General features: G+C 49.8%; 1 protein-coding gene across 1 annotated transcript in view; it reads left to right on the top strand.

Moving 5' to 3' along the window:
• TMEM181 (transmembrane protein 181) overlaps positions 1-17,205 on the top strand; it is a 66,457-nt gene that overhangs the window by 32,092 nt on the left and 17,160 nt on the right. Inside the window, exons 3-7 of the mRNA XM_027552154.1 lie at positions 1,297-1,400; positions 8,414-8,469; positions 9,920-10,010; positions 11,188-11,309; positions 13,950-14,060. Of these exons, the coding sequence (XP_027407955.1) occupies positions 1,297-1,400; positions 8,414-8,469; positions 9,920-10,010; positions 11,188-11,309; positions 13,950-14,060 (484 nt within the window). The remainder of the gene's footprint in view (positions 1-1,296; positions 1,401-8,413; positions 8,470-9,919; positions 10,011-11,187; positions 11,310-13,949; positions 14,061-17,205) is intronic.

Consider the following 17,205-nt stretch of genomic DNA (forward strand, 5'->3'; position numbering starts at 1 on the left):
GGTTGTTTGTGGTTCCACCTTCACACCCGAGTCCCAGATCGGAAGACACCTGTTTCTTCATTTCTTTGCCGGCCGCCCAATCTGAAAGTTCACTCACTCGGGCCTGGCAGGCCCCACAGGAGAGCGCTATGTCAGAGGACTCGGGGCCCCTTTGCTCTGGGAGGCCGCCCATCTGTGTTCCTGGCCAGCTGTGGCCTTAGGTCTGCAAGGGAGAGGGTGCGTGTGTGTGTGCTCACAGCTGTGAACTTGATAAAGAGCAAACAATCTTCCCTCCTTGCCCGGTTCAGAGCCTTAGTCTCCTCCTCCAGGGGGTTGTGTCATCCCCTGCCTGCTCCGAAGGCGTGAGAAACTCCTTCCTGCTTCCTCAGCTCCTCAGCCCAGGAAACGTTGGGTCATAAAAAGAACAAGGGAAGCAAAGCAAAGCGGAAAACCCCAGAGGCCCTGATCTCTTGGGGCTTCAGGGTCTGGGGTAGCGGGCAGCCTCCCCTTTGGGTCAGGGTCCTCGGAGCCTGCAATCCAGCCTGCCTGGGGCTGCTGGTCAAAGGTCCCTGCCACGTCCTGATTGGCCCGCCCCTGAGTAGGGAGTTCTAGAAGAGACGTGATAACCTTTCACACCACCATTTGCTTGTGACGGAAGAAAAAAGGAGGGATGAATAAGAGGCGCCAGAGGAATGAGTGTTAGGACGGACCCTCGGGATGGGACGGCTTTCCTGTTGGCGTAAATCAGACACCTGCAGGCGACTGGCCTAGTGGCTTCAAACCCAGACCCCACAGCGAGGGCCAGGCCGAGCTTCACCCCGACGGGTGGGGCCAGCGAGGGGTCTCAGGCTGAGAGGGACCCTGGACAGGAAGCCCGAAGCCGGGGGCTGGAAGAAGATGAGGTAGACACGTGCCTGGAAGCCCCCCACCCTGCCCCGGTCCAGGCTTGACCCTGGCAAATGATAGTCCCCATGCAAGGAGTTAGGGCCTCCTGGCCTGGGCCCTGCTCTGACCGCTGGAGGTGGGGGAGTGGACAGGGTCAGCCTCCTGCATCTCTGACCTGGTCCGCATGTACCAAGTGGACTCTGAGATACATCCTCCCCCCATGAGGGTGGGGTTGGCCTGGGGGCCCTGCAGCTCGGGGTGGCAGAGACCCTCCCCATGCCCTGCTGGGCCCAGAACACACCGAATGGCCCCCAGCCCGGCCGTGGTCACTGAGGTTATCTGGACAGTTTGGTGAGCCAGGTCGCCTGGTCTGGGGCTCCCGGGTTGGGGAGGCCCTCGCCTGCCGCCCCTCACCCAGGCTTCTCCCTGCAGGCTGGCGCCCATGCGGCTCTACACGCTCTCCAAGCATCACTTCGTCCTGGTGTTCGTTGTCTTCTTCGTCTGCTTCGGCTTGACCGTCTTCGTTGGGATCAGAGGTGAGGAACAGTTTTTTTTTTTTTTTTGAAGTATAATTGATTTATAAAGTTGAGTGAGTTTCTGCTGTTCAGGAAAGTGATTCAGCCATACATATATATAAATATTCTTTTTCATGTTCTTCTCCCTAACGGTTTATCACAAGACGTTGAATATAGTCCACGTGGCATATAGCAGGACCTTGTTTGTCTATCTTGTATGTTATAGTCTGCCTCTGCTGACCCCAAACTTCCAATCCAACTCTCTCACGCCTCCCCTCCCCGCCTCGGCAACTGCAGGTCTGTTCTCTGTATCTGAGACTCTGTTTCTGTTTTGTAAATGAGTCTGTGTCGTATTTTGGAGTCCACATAAACGGGATAGCATCCGGTCTCTGTTTCTCTTTCTTATTTACTTCGCTCAGTACGGTCATCTGTAGGTCCATCCATGTCGCTGCACACATCATTCCTTTCCTTTTATGGCTGAGTAGTATTCAGTTGTACATGTGTGCCACAGCTTTGTCCACTCATCTGTCGCTGGGCGTTTCGGTAGTTTCCCGGCCTGGCTATTGTGAATAGAGGTGCATGTATCTTTTTGAATTATAGTGTTGTCCCAGTATAAGCACAGGAGTGGGATTGCGCTGGGTCATATAGAAACTCTATCTTTAGTTTTTTGAGAAACCTCTGTACTGTTCTGCATATGAATTTACATCCCCATCCACAGTGTAGGAGGGTTCCCTTTTCACCACACCCTCTCCAGCATTATTTGTAGATGTTTTAATGCCAGCCATTCTGACCAGTGTGAAGTGGGACATCATTATAGTTTTGATTTTCATTTGTCTAGTAATCAGCAATGTTGAGTGTCTTTTCCTGGGCCTGTCGGCCATCTGTATGTCTTCTTTGGGCTTTCCTGTGGCTCAGATGGTAAAGAATCTGCCTGCAGTGCAGGAGACCCGGGTTTGATCCTTGGGTCAGAAAGATCCCCTGGAGAAGGGAACGGCTACCCACTCCAGTATTCTTGCCTGGAGAACTCCATGGACCGAGAGAGGAGCCTGGTGGGCTACAGTCCATGGGATCGCCGAGAGTCAGACACGACTGAGCGACTTAGACCTCTTATGTCTTCTTTGGAGAAATGTCTGTTTAGATCTTCTGCCCGTTTTTTGTTTGGATTGGTTGTTTTTGTTTTTCGGGGTTTTTTTTGAGTTGTATGAACTCCTTGTATATTTTGGAAATTAAGACCTTGTCAGTCAGATAATTTGCACATATTTTCTACCAGCTCATAGGTTGTCTTTTCATTTTGTTTGCAGTTTCCTTTGTTATGCAAAACCTTGTAAGTTTGATTCGATCCCTTTTATTTTGCTTTTATTTCTATTGCCTTGGGAGACTGACCTAAGAAAACAGCGCTATGACTTTATGTCAGAGAATGTTTTGCCTATTCTCTTCTAGGAATTTTATGGTATCATGTCTTACATTTAAAATTTTAATTCATTTTTAGTTTATTTTTGTGTACGATGTGAGGATGTGTTCCAGCTTCACTGACTTCTATGTGACTGTCCACTTGCCCAGCACCACTTGCTGAGGAGACTGTCCTTTCTCCATTGTGTGTTCATGCTTGCCTGCCGTGTCAGAGGTCATTGACAGCAGGTGTCCAGGTTTATTTGGGGGTCTTTATTCTGTGCAATGCCACACTGTTTTGATTACTCTAATTTTATAGTATTGTCTGAAGTCTGGGAGGGTTATGCCTCCAGCTTTGTTCTTTTTCCTCAGGATTGCTTTGGCAGTTCTAGGTCTTTTATGGTTCTATGTAAGTTTTAGGATTATTTGTGCTAGTTCTATGGAAATGGTTACAGGTAATTTGATAGGGATAGCATTAAATCAGTAGATTGCTTTGAGTAGTATGGCCATTTTGACAATATTTTTCCAATCTACGACCATTGGATATTTTTCCATTTCTTTAAATCGTCTTCAGTTTCCTTTACCAATGTTTATAGTTTTCAGTGTACAAGTCTTTTACTTCCTTGGCCAGATTTATTCCTAAATATTTTATTTTTTTGATATGATTTTAAAAGGGATTTTTTGTTTTACTTTCGCTTTCTAATATTTCATTGTTAGTGTAAATAAATGCAACTTATTTCTGTATGTTAATCTTGTATCCTGATACCTTGCTGAATTTATCAGTTCTAATAGTTTTTATGTGAAACCCTTAGGGGTTTCTATATGTAACATTATGTCATCTCTCTGTAATGACAGCTTCACCTCTTCCTTTCCAGTTTGGATAACTTGTGTTTTTCCTGTCCATTTCTCTATAATGACAGCTTCACCTCTTCCTTTCCAGTTTGGATAACTTTGCACTGTTGAGTAGACGTGGTGAGTGTGGGCATCCTTGTCTTGTTCCAAATTTTAACAAGAAGGCTTTCTGCATTTTGCCATTGAGTATCGTGTTGACTATGGGTTTATCATAAATAGCTGTTATTATGTTGAGGCGGGTTCCCTCTTTATCCACTTTGATAAGAGTGAGTAGAGGTTGAGTTTTATCGAATGCTTTTTCCACGTCTGTTGAGATGATCGTGTGGGTTTTATCTTTTATCAATATGGTATATCACATTGCATGTGTTGAACCATTCTTGTGGCGCTAGGATGAATCCCAGTTGGTCATGGAGTATCTTTTTTTTTTAATGCTATTGGATTTGGTTTGTTAATATTTTGTTGAGAATTTTTCTGTCTATACTCATCAAACATACCGGACTGTAATTTTCTTTTTTAATAGTATCTTTGTCTGGTTTTCGTATCAGGATGATGGTGTCTTTGTATACAGAGTAAATTTGAGAATGTTCCCTGAGGTGAGGAGCAGTTTTGACCTTCTTAGCATCTATAGTTACCTTGGCGCAGTGCCATTCAACTCAGCTTAGCTGTACCCCACTTGCTCTCAGCCCCTGATGACCCCATTACGGAGGGTGATGCACAGAGGGGTGACCTGGTCTTGCCCTTCACAGCAGCCAAGGCCTACGCTCAGCTCGGCAGCGCTGGGTGGCCTTGACCATGTTCTGTGTGTTGGAAGAGTCTGTTTTGCTCTGGGACCTGCCCTGGGCGTTGGGGAATCCAGAACATGCTGTTTGATGGAGGAGACGGGCCATTTAACCTGTTCCAGTGCAGCAGATTCTGGGGAAGGGGTGAGAGCGGTGAGCATGGGATGAGGTAACCATGGAGGGCGGGGGGGGGCAGTATGCAGGCTCTGACAGCTGCTGGGTTTATCTATTCAAATGATGGATTCCGGAACTGGGAAATTAACCGTAGGAAGGGTTTGGGGACCTGCTGGGCCCATTGTGACGCATACCTGAGCTAAAGTCCCATTGATCACCTGGCCTCCATAGGTCCCTACTCCGGTGGACCACATCGGAATTTTGAGTCTCTTAAAATCAGCATCAGTTCAGAGCCAGTGTCCAGCAGTTCCCCAAATTAATGATCTGATTTTCCCCAGTGCACTTGTCCTAGTAGAAGACCAGAGGTTCCTCTGGGAGGATGACTGACGGTACAAGTGTTTGGCGGTGTACTGGGGTGCTTTCTTAAGGGGACCCAACCTTCCCTTTGTTCAAGGGCCTTTGGGTCTGTAAACTGGCTCGTATTTGGGAACTACTGATGGGTTATGGTTCTCTGTTTTTGTGACGTACGTTAGACCTTCGTACGTTTGACTTGAACTTTCCTGCTTATGCAGATCAAGTAAGGACTTGTTAGGCTTCCTGTGTATTTCACGTCTGGGACCACCACCATCAGTTAGCTAACGCCATAGGTCTGTGGGAATCAGATTGTCTGACTGCCATGACTCTGCTGTCCATCACGGTGAGCACACCCACCATGCCTTTGGCAGTTGGTGTCACCTCGTGGCCCCTGCCACCCCTGGGATCCACCTCCTGCCCCTGCATCTTGTTTCCCAGCTTGGGGGCCGTAGTTCCCATGGTAAGGCCCGGCCTGCAGAGCAGGACAATCATAGCGCCCTTTAAGGATGCTCGGGGCTCCCCTCACAAATGAATGTATTTCTCACAGCAGTGGTGAAAGGCGTGTCTTCTGGACTCTTCCAGTAGGTCTTAAATGACAGATCCACCCTAGCAATCCCACTCCCTAAGTCTGTGGCTCCCCCCCCACCATACACTAAACCTGGGCAGGTGCAGCATTTCTGATTCACTCACTAGAACCACCTTTGGGTCCCTGTTTTAGCCAACCACCCAGTCAAACCCTGGGAGCCCTTTCCGACTCCTGAGCTGCAGCTTTTCAGTGCAGAATCTCTGTTTAGTGAACCCGTATCCATCCGATGGGCCTGAGACGGCTTCCCATTCCTTCCACCGTCATCGCACACCGTGTTCCCTGGGTTTCTGTCTGCATAAATCAGGAAACTCAGGTCGTTCTTCAGGCACTCGGTGCGCATCCTCACGGGTCCTGTGCCTCCCCTCTGGGGCCTGCTGGGATGCGAGTCTAGTTACAGGTCTCAAGGTGAAGGGGGCGGGTCATGTGGAGAAACGGTGTGGTCCTGCATGGCCACTGCCTCCGAGGAGCCATCCTTGATTGCTTAGGTGGGGCAGGGCTGGTCCGTCAAGAGGAGGCAGGAAGGCCCCTTCCAAGGGGAATGGGGAGAGCATCCCACTGGGAAGGGACTTGTGGGAATTTAGCGTGCCCAGCTTCATCAGGACCTTCCTGCGTGTCCCCAGAACAGGCTCCTGTTCACTCCTGGTCAGCGTGGTCACTTCAGCAGGGAGGCTTCCTGCGAGGCTGGCTGCTCAGCAGGGTTGTAATTCAGCCAGTTGCAGGATGAGATTCTAGTGTGATCAGAAGTCTCAGCCCTGTGGCCGTAGGAAATAAGGGTCTCCGTCAGGGCCCACACAGGCGCTTTCAGATCAGGCATGTGGCCCTTGAGCTGAGAATTCAAGTCCCTGGGCTCCTCCTTGTCTCTCACCACCTTGTCCAGTGACATTAGGAGCAACCCGCCATCTGCCTTATGTTTGTTAGTTTTCCAAGAATGTTCTGAAGTATCCCTAAACAGATTCGCTTAACTCCTTGCTCCTTGTAATAAATGGCTGATTAGGAGTATCTAATGAAAATATTTTGTAATAAACGGCTGATTAGGAGCATCTAATGAAAGTATTTTGCGTATGTTCCTGGACCATCAGTGCTCATTTTACTACTGGACACACAGTCGTTAGCATCTTTAATCAGACTAGAGAATCAATTCCAGAAACCCCAGAGCCAGTGTAGAAGACTCACCTTCTCCCCGCTGATCCTAGGGAACCGCTCTCGGTACCAGAATCTGTGTGAGTCAGGGTTCCCCAGAGAAGCTGAATCAATGGGAGCTACAGAGGGCGGGGGGAGATGAAAGAGGGATACTTTATCATAAGGCCTCCGCTCTCGTGACTATGGGGGCTGAGAGCTTCCACAGTCAGCAAGCTGGAGGCCCAGGAGAGCCGACAACGTGGTTCCTCGTCTGAAGAGGGGTGAGGGCTCGTGTTACCAGCTTGAGGACAGAGGAGAAGAGAGCGAATCCTCCCTGACTCCGCTTTTGCTGTGCCCAGGCCTTCACCGATTCAGACGAGGCCCACCCACACCGGGAGGGCAGCCCGCTTTACTTGGTCTGCTGATTCGGAAGGTGGTCTCATCCAGAAACACCCTCACAGACATGCCCAGAGTAATGTTTCACCAGGTATCTGGGCACCGTGGGCCCAGTCGAGTGGAAATACAAAATCGCCATCACAAGCCTTCTGCTCCCAGTGACTTTCTGTTGATATGTGTGCTCAGTTGCTCAGTCATGTCCGACGCTTAGCAATCCCATGGGCCAGAATCCACCAGGCTCCTCTGTCCATAGGATTTTCCAGGCAGGAATACTGGAGTGGGTTGCCATTTCCTTCTCCAGGAGATCTTCCCAGTACAAGGATCAAACCTGTGTCTCTTGTGTCTCCTGCATTGGCAGGCAGGTTCTGTACCACTAACGCCAAAGAAAGTTACTTTCTAGAGTGAGGCCGTCAGGATTTCAGAGTTAGGAGCGTCTGAGGAGCCATGGGGCTTTGCAGATGAGGGAATGAGATCCAGAGAGCCTTTAGCTGAGACTCGAGTCAAGACCTCCTGACTCCCAGTTCTTAACCCTTCCTGAGAGACCAGACTGCCTCACTTCCTGGGGCAGGAGTGCACTCGGATTGTGAGTCATTTTGAAATGAGCTTGTCTGTGGGAGCCGACCTCCTTCCTGTCTCAGCCTTCATGGACATGCCCCAGAGGGTGCCCCTGTCCCGGTTGAGTCAACTCAGGCATCTCCTGCTCCAAGCAGAGGGTGGTTGGCAGCAGGCTGGGCGTGGCTGCAGGATGGCCCGGAACACCAGCAGGCTGCCAGGGGTTTGCTACAGCACAATCCAGTTCTGAGTGGAATCAGGTTTACAGGGTTTCCTTTGACGACTTTTAAGGCCGAAAAGCTCTGAAATATCACGGCGTAAGATCCTTTGAAGCTTGATTCTCTGTTATTTCAGTAAAAACCTTGAGAATATATTAGTATATATCATGCCTTCTTAAAATCCTCAATTTAATATTTTTGGAAGGTTGGATTAATTGGGTGAATGGATCAAGGTGTATAATTTTTTAGCAGAAGTCTTTATACAAACTGTGTAGACGGTATCTGTGTCATTGGTGCTTTCTTAAATCCACACACTGCAGAGAGAGCCTTCCCAGAGAGCGGGGGACGGGGAGGGGAACTGCACACGCAGTCCGTGGAAATCGTGTCTGTCGTGTGCTGTCACGTTCTGTTCGCCTGCGTTGGGAGGTCATCGTGTGCAGCAGAGTAGATGTTGCATGTCTGTGTTCATATGTTTATATATTTTACATACATATGTATGTGTATTTGTGTATATATGTGTGTGTGTGTGTGTGTGTACAAAGCCTCTAAAGACAGACCAGGAAAAAGACTACCTCTCTATAATATATGAGACATTCTTGGCATTTGGGAAAAAAATCAATAGATGAATTATCAATATAGTTATAACCTGCTTTTTCTTTCTCTGTTATGCTTTAGGACCCAAAGTGATCCAGACTTCTGCAGCTAACTTTTCACTAAATAATAGCAAAAAGGTAAGACTGGGTCTAAGTGGCAGCTGGTGGGCCCTGTAAATTTCTGAGTCACTAAGAAATGGTCCTGCTTAGAGGGTCAATAAGATTAACTTCCCCTTGCCCTGCAGCTTGCTTCTCAGGCAACCCACATTTCTTACTCCACTTCAGCTGCTGGTCTCTGGGTCCTCATTTGCTAAAATTACCTTTTCTGCTGTAATTGTGACCTCAGTGCTGAGAAAGGATGGTGGTGTTACCTCTTAGGGAGCCGCAGTTCATTTCCAATGGCTGGTTAGCTCATCCTGATTCCTCTCGTGTGCAAATCTTTTTTTTTTTTTTAATCTTTATTGAAATTTTCTTCATACTTTTTGTTCAAAATCCTTCAGTTCAGTCGCTCAGTCGTATCCGACTCTGCGACCCCATGGACTGTAGCACACCAGGCTTCCCTGTCCATCACCAACTCCCAGAGCCTGCTCAAACTCATGTCCATTGAGTTGGTGATGCCATCCAACCATCTCATCCTCTGTTATCCCCTACTCCTCCTGCCTTTAGTCTTTCCCATCATCAAGGTCTTTTACAGTGAGTCAGCTCTATGCTGAAGAGCCAAAGTATTAGAGCTTCAGCAGCAGCATCCGTCCTTCCAATGAATATTCAGGGTTGATTTTCTTTAGGATTGACTGATCTCCTTGCAGTCCAAGGGACTCTCAAGAGTCTTCTTCAACACCACAGTTCAAAAGCATCAATTCTTTGGTGCTCAGCCTTCTTTATGGTCCAATGTTCATATCCATACATGACTGCTGGAAAAACCATAGCTTTGACTCCGGAGACCTTTGTGGATGAAGTGATGTCTCTGCTTTTTAATACGCTGTCTAGGTTTATCATAGCTTTTCTTCCAAGGAGCAAGCGTCTTTTAATTTCATGGCTGTAGTCACCATCTGCAGTGATTTGGCAGCCCGAGAAAGTAAAATCTCTCGCTGTTTGGCAATATGGTCCCCTCTAATTTTTATTCCCAGGACCATGAAAGCTGAAAATAACAGACGTCAGTGACACCCCTGGCATGTTGATACTAAAAAAATGATTCTTGTGAATATGAAAATATTCATTGGTATCCTTCATTATTTTGTTATTTGCATCATCCTATGCACTTTAATCTTTTTTTTTTTTTCCTCCAAGGAGGCCTTTTCTTGTTATTTAAGTGGTTATATTGTCTCAACGCTGTAGGGGGTAGAAACCACCTGCTTAGATGTTGTTGGTGAGAATCAGAAGTGAACTGCAGGAGAAAGTTAGTCCGTTCTTTTTCTGGAAGGCAGAATTTCACTTATATTGTCTAAAGGAAAACTACATGTTTTTGTTTCCAAAGCTAACATTTCAACCTTTTTTGTAAATTTGAATGTTGTATGTTAAGATGAGGCATTTGGAGACTCAGCTGAAAAAGTCACCCTGATTACTTGACTTCTGTTTCTTTCTGCCTCAGCTAAAGCCAATTCAAATATTTTCCAAACCGCTGTCTACATATAATCAGCAGCTGTGGCTGACGTGTGTTGTCGAGTTGGATCAATCAAAAGGTATGAAGCCTGACACTTTAGAATGATTTAAGGTTCAAAGAGCTTTAAAATCTTCTAGCAACTGCTCAAAGATGAATTATAATGATGGTGATTACTCTTTCTAATACCAGCAAGTTGGAAGCCACCTAAATGTCCTCCAGGGCAAGTGACAGTGCTGCCCTCCGGAAGCCCCAGGAGGCCCTCAGGGCTACTGGTCATGCTCTGGGTGCCAGGCCTCACCCAGGGGTGCTGGGCAGCCTGGCTCAAAGCCTGCATGCTGTGATGCTCCAGCGGCAGCCTCCTCCAGGGGCTTCCGGGAGAGAACTAGGTCCCGGTGCCCTAGGGACACTTGGCAGCGTCCGGGGACGCTGTGACATTACGGCTGTCACAGCTGGGGGCAGGGGCTGCTAGCAGAGGGTGGAGACCAGAGAGGCTGCTCACCATCCTGCAGCCACAGGACAGACTCCCACAGTGAAGAATTAGCTGGCCTCAAAATACTTGTGGTGCAAATGCCGAGAGATCCTGTCCAAAGCACCCACCGTCGGCAATGACCTCGCTCTGTCCACCCAGGGCAGCTCCCCCAGAACCAAGAGCATACGCCACCTCGTTCTCTACATGCTGTGATTCAGAGAGGTGCTTCAGTTGAAAGAATTGGAAAGATAACCCAATGACTGCAGTAAATTAAGTGGAAAAAATGCTTAGAATAAAAAATCAACCCCTTTTTGTAACATTTTAGAAAAGCACTAAAAACCCGAAAGCACTACACCTTTGTGTGTCTAGAAAGCCATCTGGAATCGTGGACCCAAACATGAAATCACAGTTTCTCCGGCAGTGGGATTATATGTTTAATACTTTACGTATATCTTTGCATTTGTGTTCCTAGATGTTTTTTTAACAATGAGCATATAATCAGAAAAATAAGAAACTTATGTTTATCTTGGTATGAAGTTAGATTAAAATGTATATGGGAAAGTAAAAAATATAACTTTATCAGCCATGAAATAACTTGGCCTTTTGTGAGATGGAGGTTGGCGGTGGGTCAGAGGCAGATCCTCGAGGGAGGGTGTCTGCTGGCGGGTGTCAGCTTTGCCCACTTGCAGAGGGACCTCCCTGGGCTGACACACATCCAGGCAGGCGGACGCATCTGCTGGTGTGACCAGCCCTTGTGGACTCTGATACCACGATTCTTCTTCTGTAGAAACATCTATTCAGACAACCTTCACCATGACTGTTAAGGTTGATGGTGTAGCTCAGGACGGGACCACCAAGTTCATCCATAACAAAGTTCACAACCGGACGCGGACGCTCACGTGTGCAGAGGTGAGTCCATGCGACTGGTCCACGGCGGAGTCTTGCCCCATTCCTGCAGGTGGAGCTACTTTCTTAGGTAAAGACGCTAATGCCACTGATGGCATGGAAGACCCACCCAACCATGCACCAAGACCTTATAAATTCTTAGAAATGCACACACACGTGTGCACTCACACAGTACACACACACAAGCACACACCCTGCCGCCTGATTGTACTGTCTGTGTCACCGCCTGTCTGGCATGGCCACACTGCCTCATGTGAGGGTGGTCTGCCGCTGTCCGTGGTCTGTCTGGATCGCTTGGGCCTTGGGTTGTTCCCAGCTGTGGGATGCACGTCCCGACCCACGTGGGGCACTGGGAGCCAGGCCTCGTGGGAGCGGCCCACCTTTGTTGAGCATCCGCCCTGGTGCAGCGTGTGGCCCCGGGCTGGCAGAGGGGAGGGTCCACAGCGGGAAAGGAGCCCTCACTGTAGGGCACCGTGTTCTGCGAAACCCAAAGAGTGGGAAGCAGGTCCTGCCGTAGTACGGAGGCTCTGTCGGAACCTAACAGGTCAAGGTGGGGCGTGGACAGCACGGGGAGCCCTGGAGAGATCGAGTCTGGTTATAGTATCAGGAAGTGGCCCCATGGCGGTGCTTTCCACATGTGGTCTCATTCCATTCCGGGGGCAGGAACTGTTGCGAGAGCCCCCTTGTGTAGAAGGGGGAACTGAGGCTTAGAGAGGGCGGGACCCTGGCCCAGGATGACACAGATGATGAGTGAGCGACAGTGCCAGGCCTTCAGCCCAGGCGCTTTTGTTCCGAAGCTTGTGCCCTTGACATCCACGCACACCTCCTGGTAGTAACAGGAGAGGCTGGGGAGCCTTTCCCAGCGAGAAGGCATTCAGATGGGAGTGGTCCTGTCCAAGGCCGGCCGCTGGCTCTGGCCCTTCTGTGTTGATGTCTGCTGGATGGTCCTGAGATGGGTCAGAACCGCCACCTGAGCAGACCGGGCCCCCCGGAGGCGGAGCTGACAGTGCGCCCTGCCCCATGTACTCAGGCAGTGTCTGCTGCTCAGCTGAGCCCAGGCCCTGCCCTGGGTCCCCTGGGGAGGCCCGGGCCGTGGAGCTGGCCCCCTCCTCCTCCTCCGTTGGTCCCGTGTTAGCGGGGACAGTGGGCCAGTTTCTGAAATGTCTCTTCCTCATCTGTAAAGTTGGGGGGCTGTGCCTTCCCTGGGGCTTGGTGGAGAGCGGTGAGGATTGAGGTGGGCGAGGAAGCAAGAGCTGGAGCTGTACCTGCTGGCATGAGAGCCCGGATATCCGCCCCCACCACTACCACGCTGGATGGACAGGAGGGACGGCGGGCGTGGGGGCCGCGGGGACCACCAGCCCAGCAGCTGCCTTCTCCACCCTGAAGACGCTGCACACCCCCCTCCTCTGCCTCCTCTCGTGTCCCCTAGGGCAGCTCCCCGCCCTGCCAGCTGCCCTCTTGCCGTCTTCAGGACATCCCGGGCTCGGGAAGCCTTGCCCAACAGCAGGTGACTCAGCCCTAGTTGGAGCCGTGGCTCCAGCAGGTGCCACCGGGCAGCCTGCATGTTCCTCGTGGCCCCAGGCTGGCTTGGCCAGAGTCCACGTCCACATCCGCAGGGGAGACCCGAGAAGGCCTGTTCTTGATCCTAAAGGACGAAACTTGGGGCTTGGCCTGTCCGTGGGTACACCACGGAGACCACAGGGGCTCTGTGTGGGAGCCACAGGCCAGAGGAGAAAAGGGAAACGCCTAATCCACCCCTTGCATCCTACAGCGACTGCAGAGACGGGCCACGGAGGAAGGAAGGTCAGGCGGAGGGCCCTGAGGAGTCGTGTCCTCGCTGGCGTGCCTCCTGCACTAGTGTATTTGTGAAAATGTCAGTTCATGTTGCATTAACTCACCTTTTTATTCAGGTGACATATTATCATTTAAGTTTATGAAAGTACAGTTGATTTACAGTGTTGCGTTAACTTCTGCTGTACAGCAAAGTGATTCAGCTATACATACGTGTATTCTTTTTCGTATTCTTCTCCGTTATGGTTTATCATAGGATACTGAATATACTTCCCTGTGCTACCCAGCAGGACTTTGTTGTTGATCCATCCAGTATATGATAGTGATCCCCATGGACTGTACCCCTCCAGGCTCCTCTGTCCATGGGATTCTCCAGACAACAATACTGGAGTGGGTTACCATTTCCTTCTCCAGGGGAATCTTCCCAACTCAGGGATCAAACCTGGATCTCCTGCGTTGTAGGCAGATTCTTTACCATCTGAGCCACCAGGGAAACCCAAATAACATTCCTTCTACCAATCCCAAACTCCCAGTCCAGCTCTTTCATGCCTCCCTGCCCGTTGGCAACCAGAAGTCTATTCTCAAGGTGACATACTATTTTGAATCCTATGAAGTAGAGGAGGTCTAATGATTGTAAATCATGCGTTATTTGTTTCTAAATATGTCCATTTGGTTCTTTCTTTCTAAGAACTGCTTTTGGCTGCCATCTGAGTTCCCCTGGGCTCCTGGCGAGCTCCCTGGAGATGCTCCGTGCTGATCCTCTGTGGTTGGAATGGGTCACCTCACAAGTCAGTTGGGGGAGAGTGAGTCCTGCGTGCTTTAAGGACACAGATCTTGCTTGTGCATTTGCAGAAATGTGCAGAAATCATCGTGGCTCACCTCAGCTACCTGAATTACACTAAGTATACAGTGACTGTGGGATTCGAACACCTGAAGCGGCCCATCAAGGAAATGAACTTCACCGTAAGTACACCGGCCGAGCACGGCGTTTCCATGGCTCGTTTGCGTAGCGCCCATTCTCTGTGGAATGACCGAAATAAATCACAGCATCGAAATCGTGTTATTTTGGATGGTGGAAGACGTGTACAATTCTAAGAACTATTAAAAAACCCAGTTTATTAAGTGTACATGGAGTGAAGAATAGCTTGAATCAGCGTGGAATTGGAAGACCGTGGTGTCCTGAGACTTAGAGACTCTGAGTAGCCTTGCAGTTGGAAGGTACTGGGGGAGTCCTCTGGGGAGGTGGGCCCGCCGCCTCCAGGCCTGAGTGGACTTAGATCTGGCTGGCCTCTGAGGGGTCCCTGCTCTCAGGTCCCTGAGTCGCACAGCTCTGATGCTTGTGTGTGCTGGGTCACTCAGCCATGCCGGACTCTCTGTGACGCTATGGACTGAAGCCCACCAGGCTCCTCTGTCCATGGGATTCTCCAGGCAAGAAGGCTGCAGTGGGTTGCCATGCCCTCCTCCAGAGGGTCTTCCCGACCGAGGGGTCGAACCCCCGTTTCTTATGTCTAATGAACTGGCAGATGGGTTCTTTACCACTAGCACCACCTGGGAAGCTCTGATGGTTAGACTTCCCTGTCTCTCGCCCAGCTGACATCAGCCTCCTTGTCCCCTCTGCTCACTGGGAGTCAGAACAATCAGCATGGTGACCGAGAACGCGGGTCTTAGACCAGACAGAAGAGCTGGGTTCAGATCCCGGTGCCACCATTGCTTCTGCTTTTTTGTCTCCTTGTCGTAGAACAGCTACTTCTCAACAGCTGTGACTGTTGAATGAGGGTACCAGTGGGTTCCCTTCTCGAATCGCGCTGTTCTGTGATGTGTTCATGCGACACAGTAATTCACACGACACAAACTCGGCCTGTGAACGGTTGGCCCCCGCTTCCCTTCCCCCAGCCCCGCAGTCACCTGTCTGCCGTCTGTCTGTATGGATTTGCCTGTTGTGGACATTTCATACGAGCAGAATCATGCCCTTCATGCTCTTCTGTGAACAACTTCTTTCGCTGAGCCATATTTTCAAGAGTTCGTCCGTGCTTTGCTGGCATCAGCGCTTCATTCCTCCTTTGCCGAATGCTGTTTCACTGTGTGTGCGTGCCGCCTCTCGTGTACCCAGGCGTCAGTGGATGAGCATTCGGGTTGTTTCCATCCTTCAGCTGCTAGGAATAACACTGCTGCGAGTATGTATGGTGAAAGTGAACTCGCTCAGTCGTGACCGACTCTTTGCGACCCCATGGACTCTACAGTCTGTGGAATTCTCCAGGCCAGAATAGTGGAGTGGGTAGCCTTTCCCTTCTCCAGCGGATCATCCCAACCCATGGATCGAACCCAGGTCTCCCACATTGCAGGCAGATTCTTTACCAGCTGAGCCACAGGGGAAGCCCACGAGTATTTGTAGACAGGTTTTTATTTGGATGACCAGGCCTCCTTCTCTGAGAGGTGTGTGGGTGCCTCCTGCACCCTTAAGTGCCTTCACGCCTCTGCGGTTTCCCCCGTTGCCTGGAGGCCTCTGGATGTCGGCTGAGCTTGGGGCCGTGCCCAGCGCCTGCTCGTTTTGTGTGCTGACAGATGGCGGCCGTGGTCACAGTCACACTGCTTTTGTTCATGTCCTGTCTCTGACCACACAGAGCGAGTTTATTCTTTGTCTGTCTGTGCGTGCTGCAGGTGTTTGAAGATGGCTGTCTCATCCCCTCCGAGGATCTTTCTTTTCTTCCCTTACGGATCCCTCAGACTCTGGGTTTTCTCCCCTTGGCCCCAAGTCAGCCTGGTCTCCTTTGTTCCAGCCTCTGGTTGGTTTCTAACAGTTCAGATGCTGCTCAGACATTACATTCTGCTCCGAAATTTCTTCTTAGTGTTCTTTCTGCCCCATCCTCTCCTGACCTTTGAGTTTGAATCTGGATTCTGTTCTTTGTTGTGTGACTGATTTTCTCAAACTTTGTCCTCAGAAAATCCAATCAGCGTTCTTCCTGTGTCGTGGAGTTCACAAGGCAGAAGTTGAACTCAGATAGGGCCTGGAGACCAATGTCCGAGCTCAGGTGCACTTTGCTCTCGTCCTGTGATAACATCTGTGCTTTAGACCTTGCTGTTTGCATCCTTCTGATTCGAGAATATGGAAAGAAGAGAGCACCGTGTTTCCCCAACGAGGAATCTCTCCTTTCCGTCGTCTGTCTGAACATCACCCTCTTAAGAGCCTTTTACCAAAGCGCACAGCACAGCAGTGTCCTGCCCCCCGCCCCACCCCGGGTTTAGCTCACCCAACCCTGTCATTTGGGTTTGGGTCACAGTTTGGTTTGTCTTTGATTGTGATTCTTTCCTTTTAACTTTTGTACCTGTTTACATTTCCTCTTAAGCAATCATCACAGTAGCTGTATTATTTTGGATTTATTATAGCTGCTGTTATTTGCTGAGCTTTTGCTCTTTGCCAGGGTCTGCACTAAACTTGTTCTGTGCATCAGCTTACTTAAATGTTACGATATTTCTACAGAGCAGTTGCTTTATGGAAGCGAAATCTGAGGTTTAATATAATTAAGTAAACTGCCCAACTGGGAAATGGAAAAGCTGGAGTTTGAACCCGAATCTCTGATGTCACAATTCGTATGTTCTTAATCACCGTGATTTCCACTTTTCTATTAACATCAATTGTTAATAGTTCGGCTTGCATTGCAGACTCATATGTATTTTTTTAGAATTTTATATAAGTGGAATCATACGACAGGTGTGAGTTCTTGCACTCGGCGTAAATACCTGGACACTGCTTGATGGTGGGTGCTCAGTAGTTTTTCCCTTTGTGCTGCTGGGTGATAATCCCCGTGTGAAGGCAGCACAGTTGGTTTATCCGCTCCCCTGCTCGTGGCCGTCTGCATTGTTTGCAGTTCGGGGCTGTTGCAGAGCCGCTGTGAACCCCCGTGTCCAGACCTTTGTGTGGACGTGCGCTCTCACTCCCTTGGGTGCGCAGGAGTGGGCTGCCGACTCGTGTGGCAGCGCCTGTGTCACTGACGAAGACACGCTGGGCTCGCGGCGGCCGTGTTGTCTCACGCGTCGGTCAGCGCCTGCGAGAGTTCCAGCTGTTTCCCATCTCGTCTCATCCACACTCGGTAGGTCAGTCTTTGTCATT

The sequence above is a fragment of the Bos indicus x Bos taurus genome, chromosome 9, assembly GCF_003369695.1.
Source record: "Bos indicus x Bos taurus breed Angus x Brahman F1 hybrid chromosome 9, Bos_hybrid_MaternalHap_v2.0, whole genome shotgun sequence".
NCBI classification, from domain to species: Eukaryota; Metazoa; Chordata; class Mammalia; order Artiodactyla; family Bovidae; genus Bos; species Bos indicus x Bos taurus.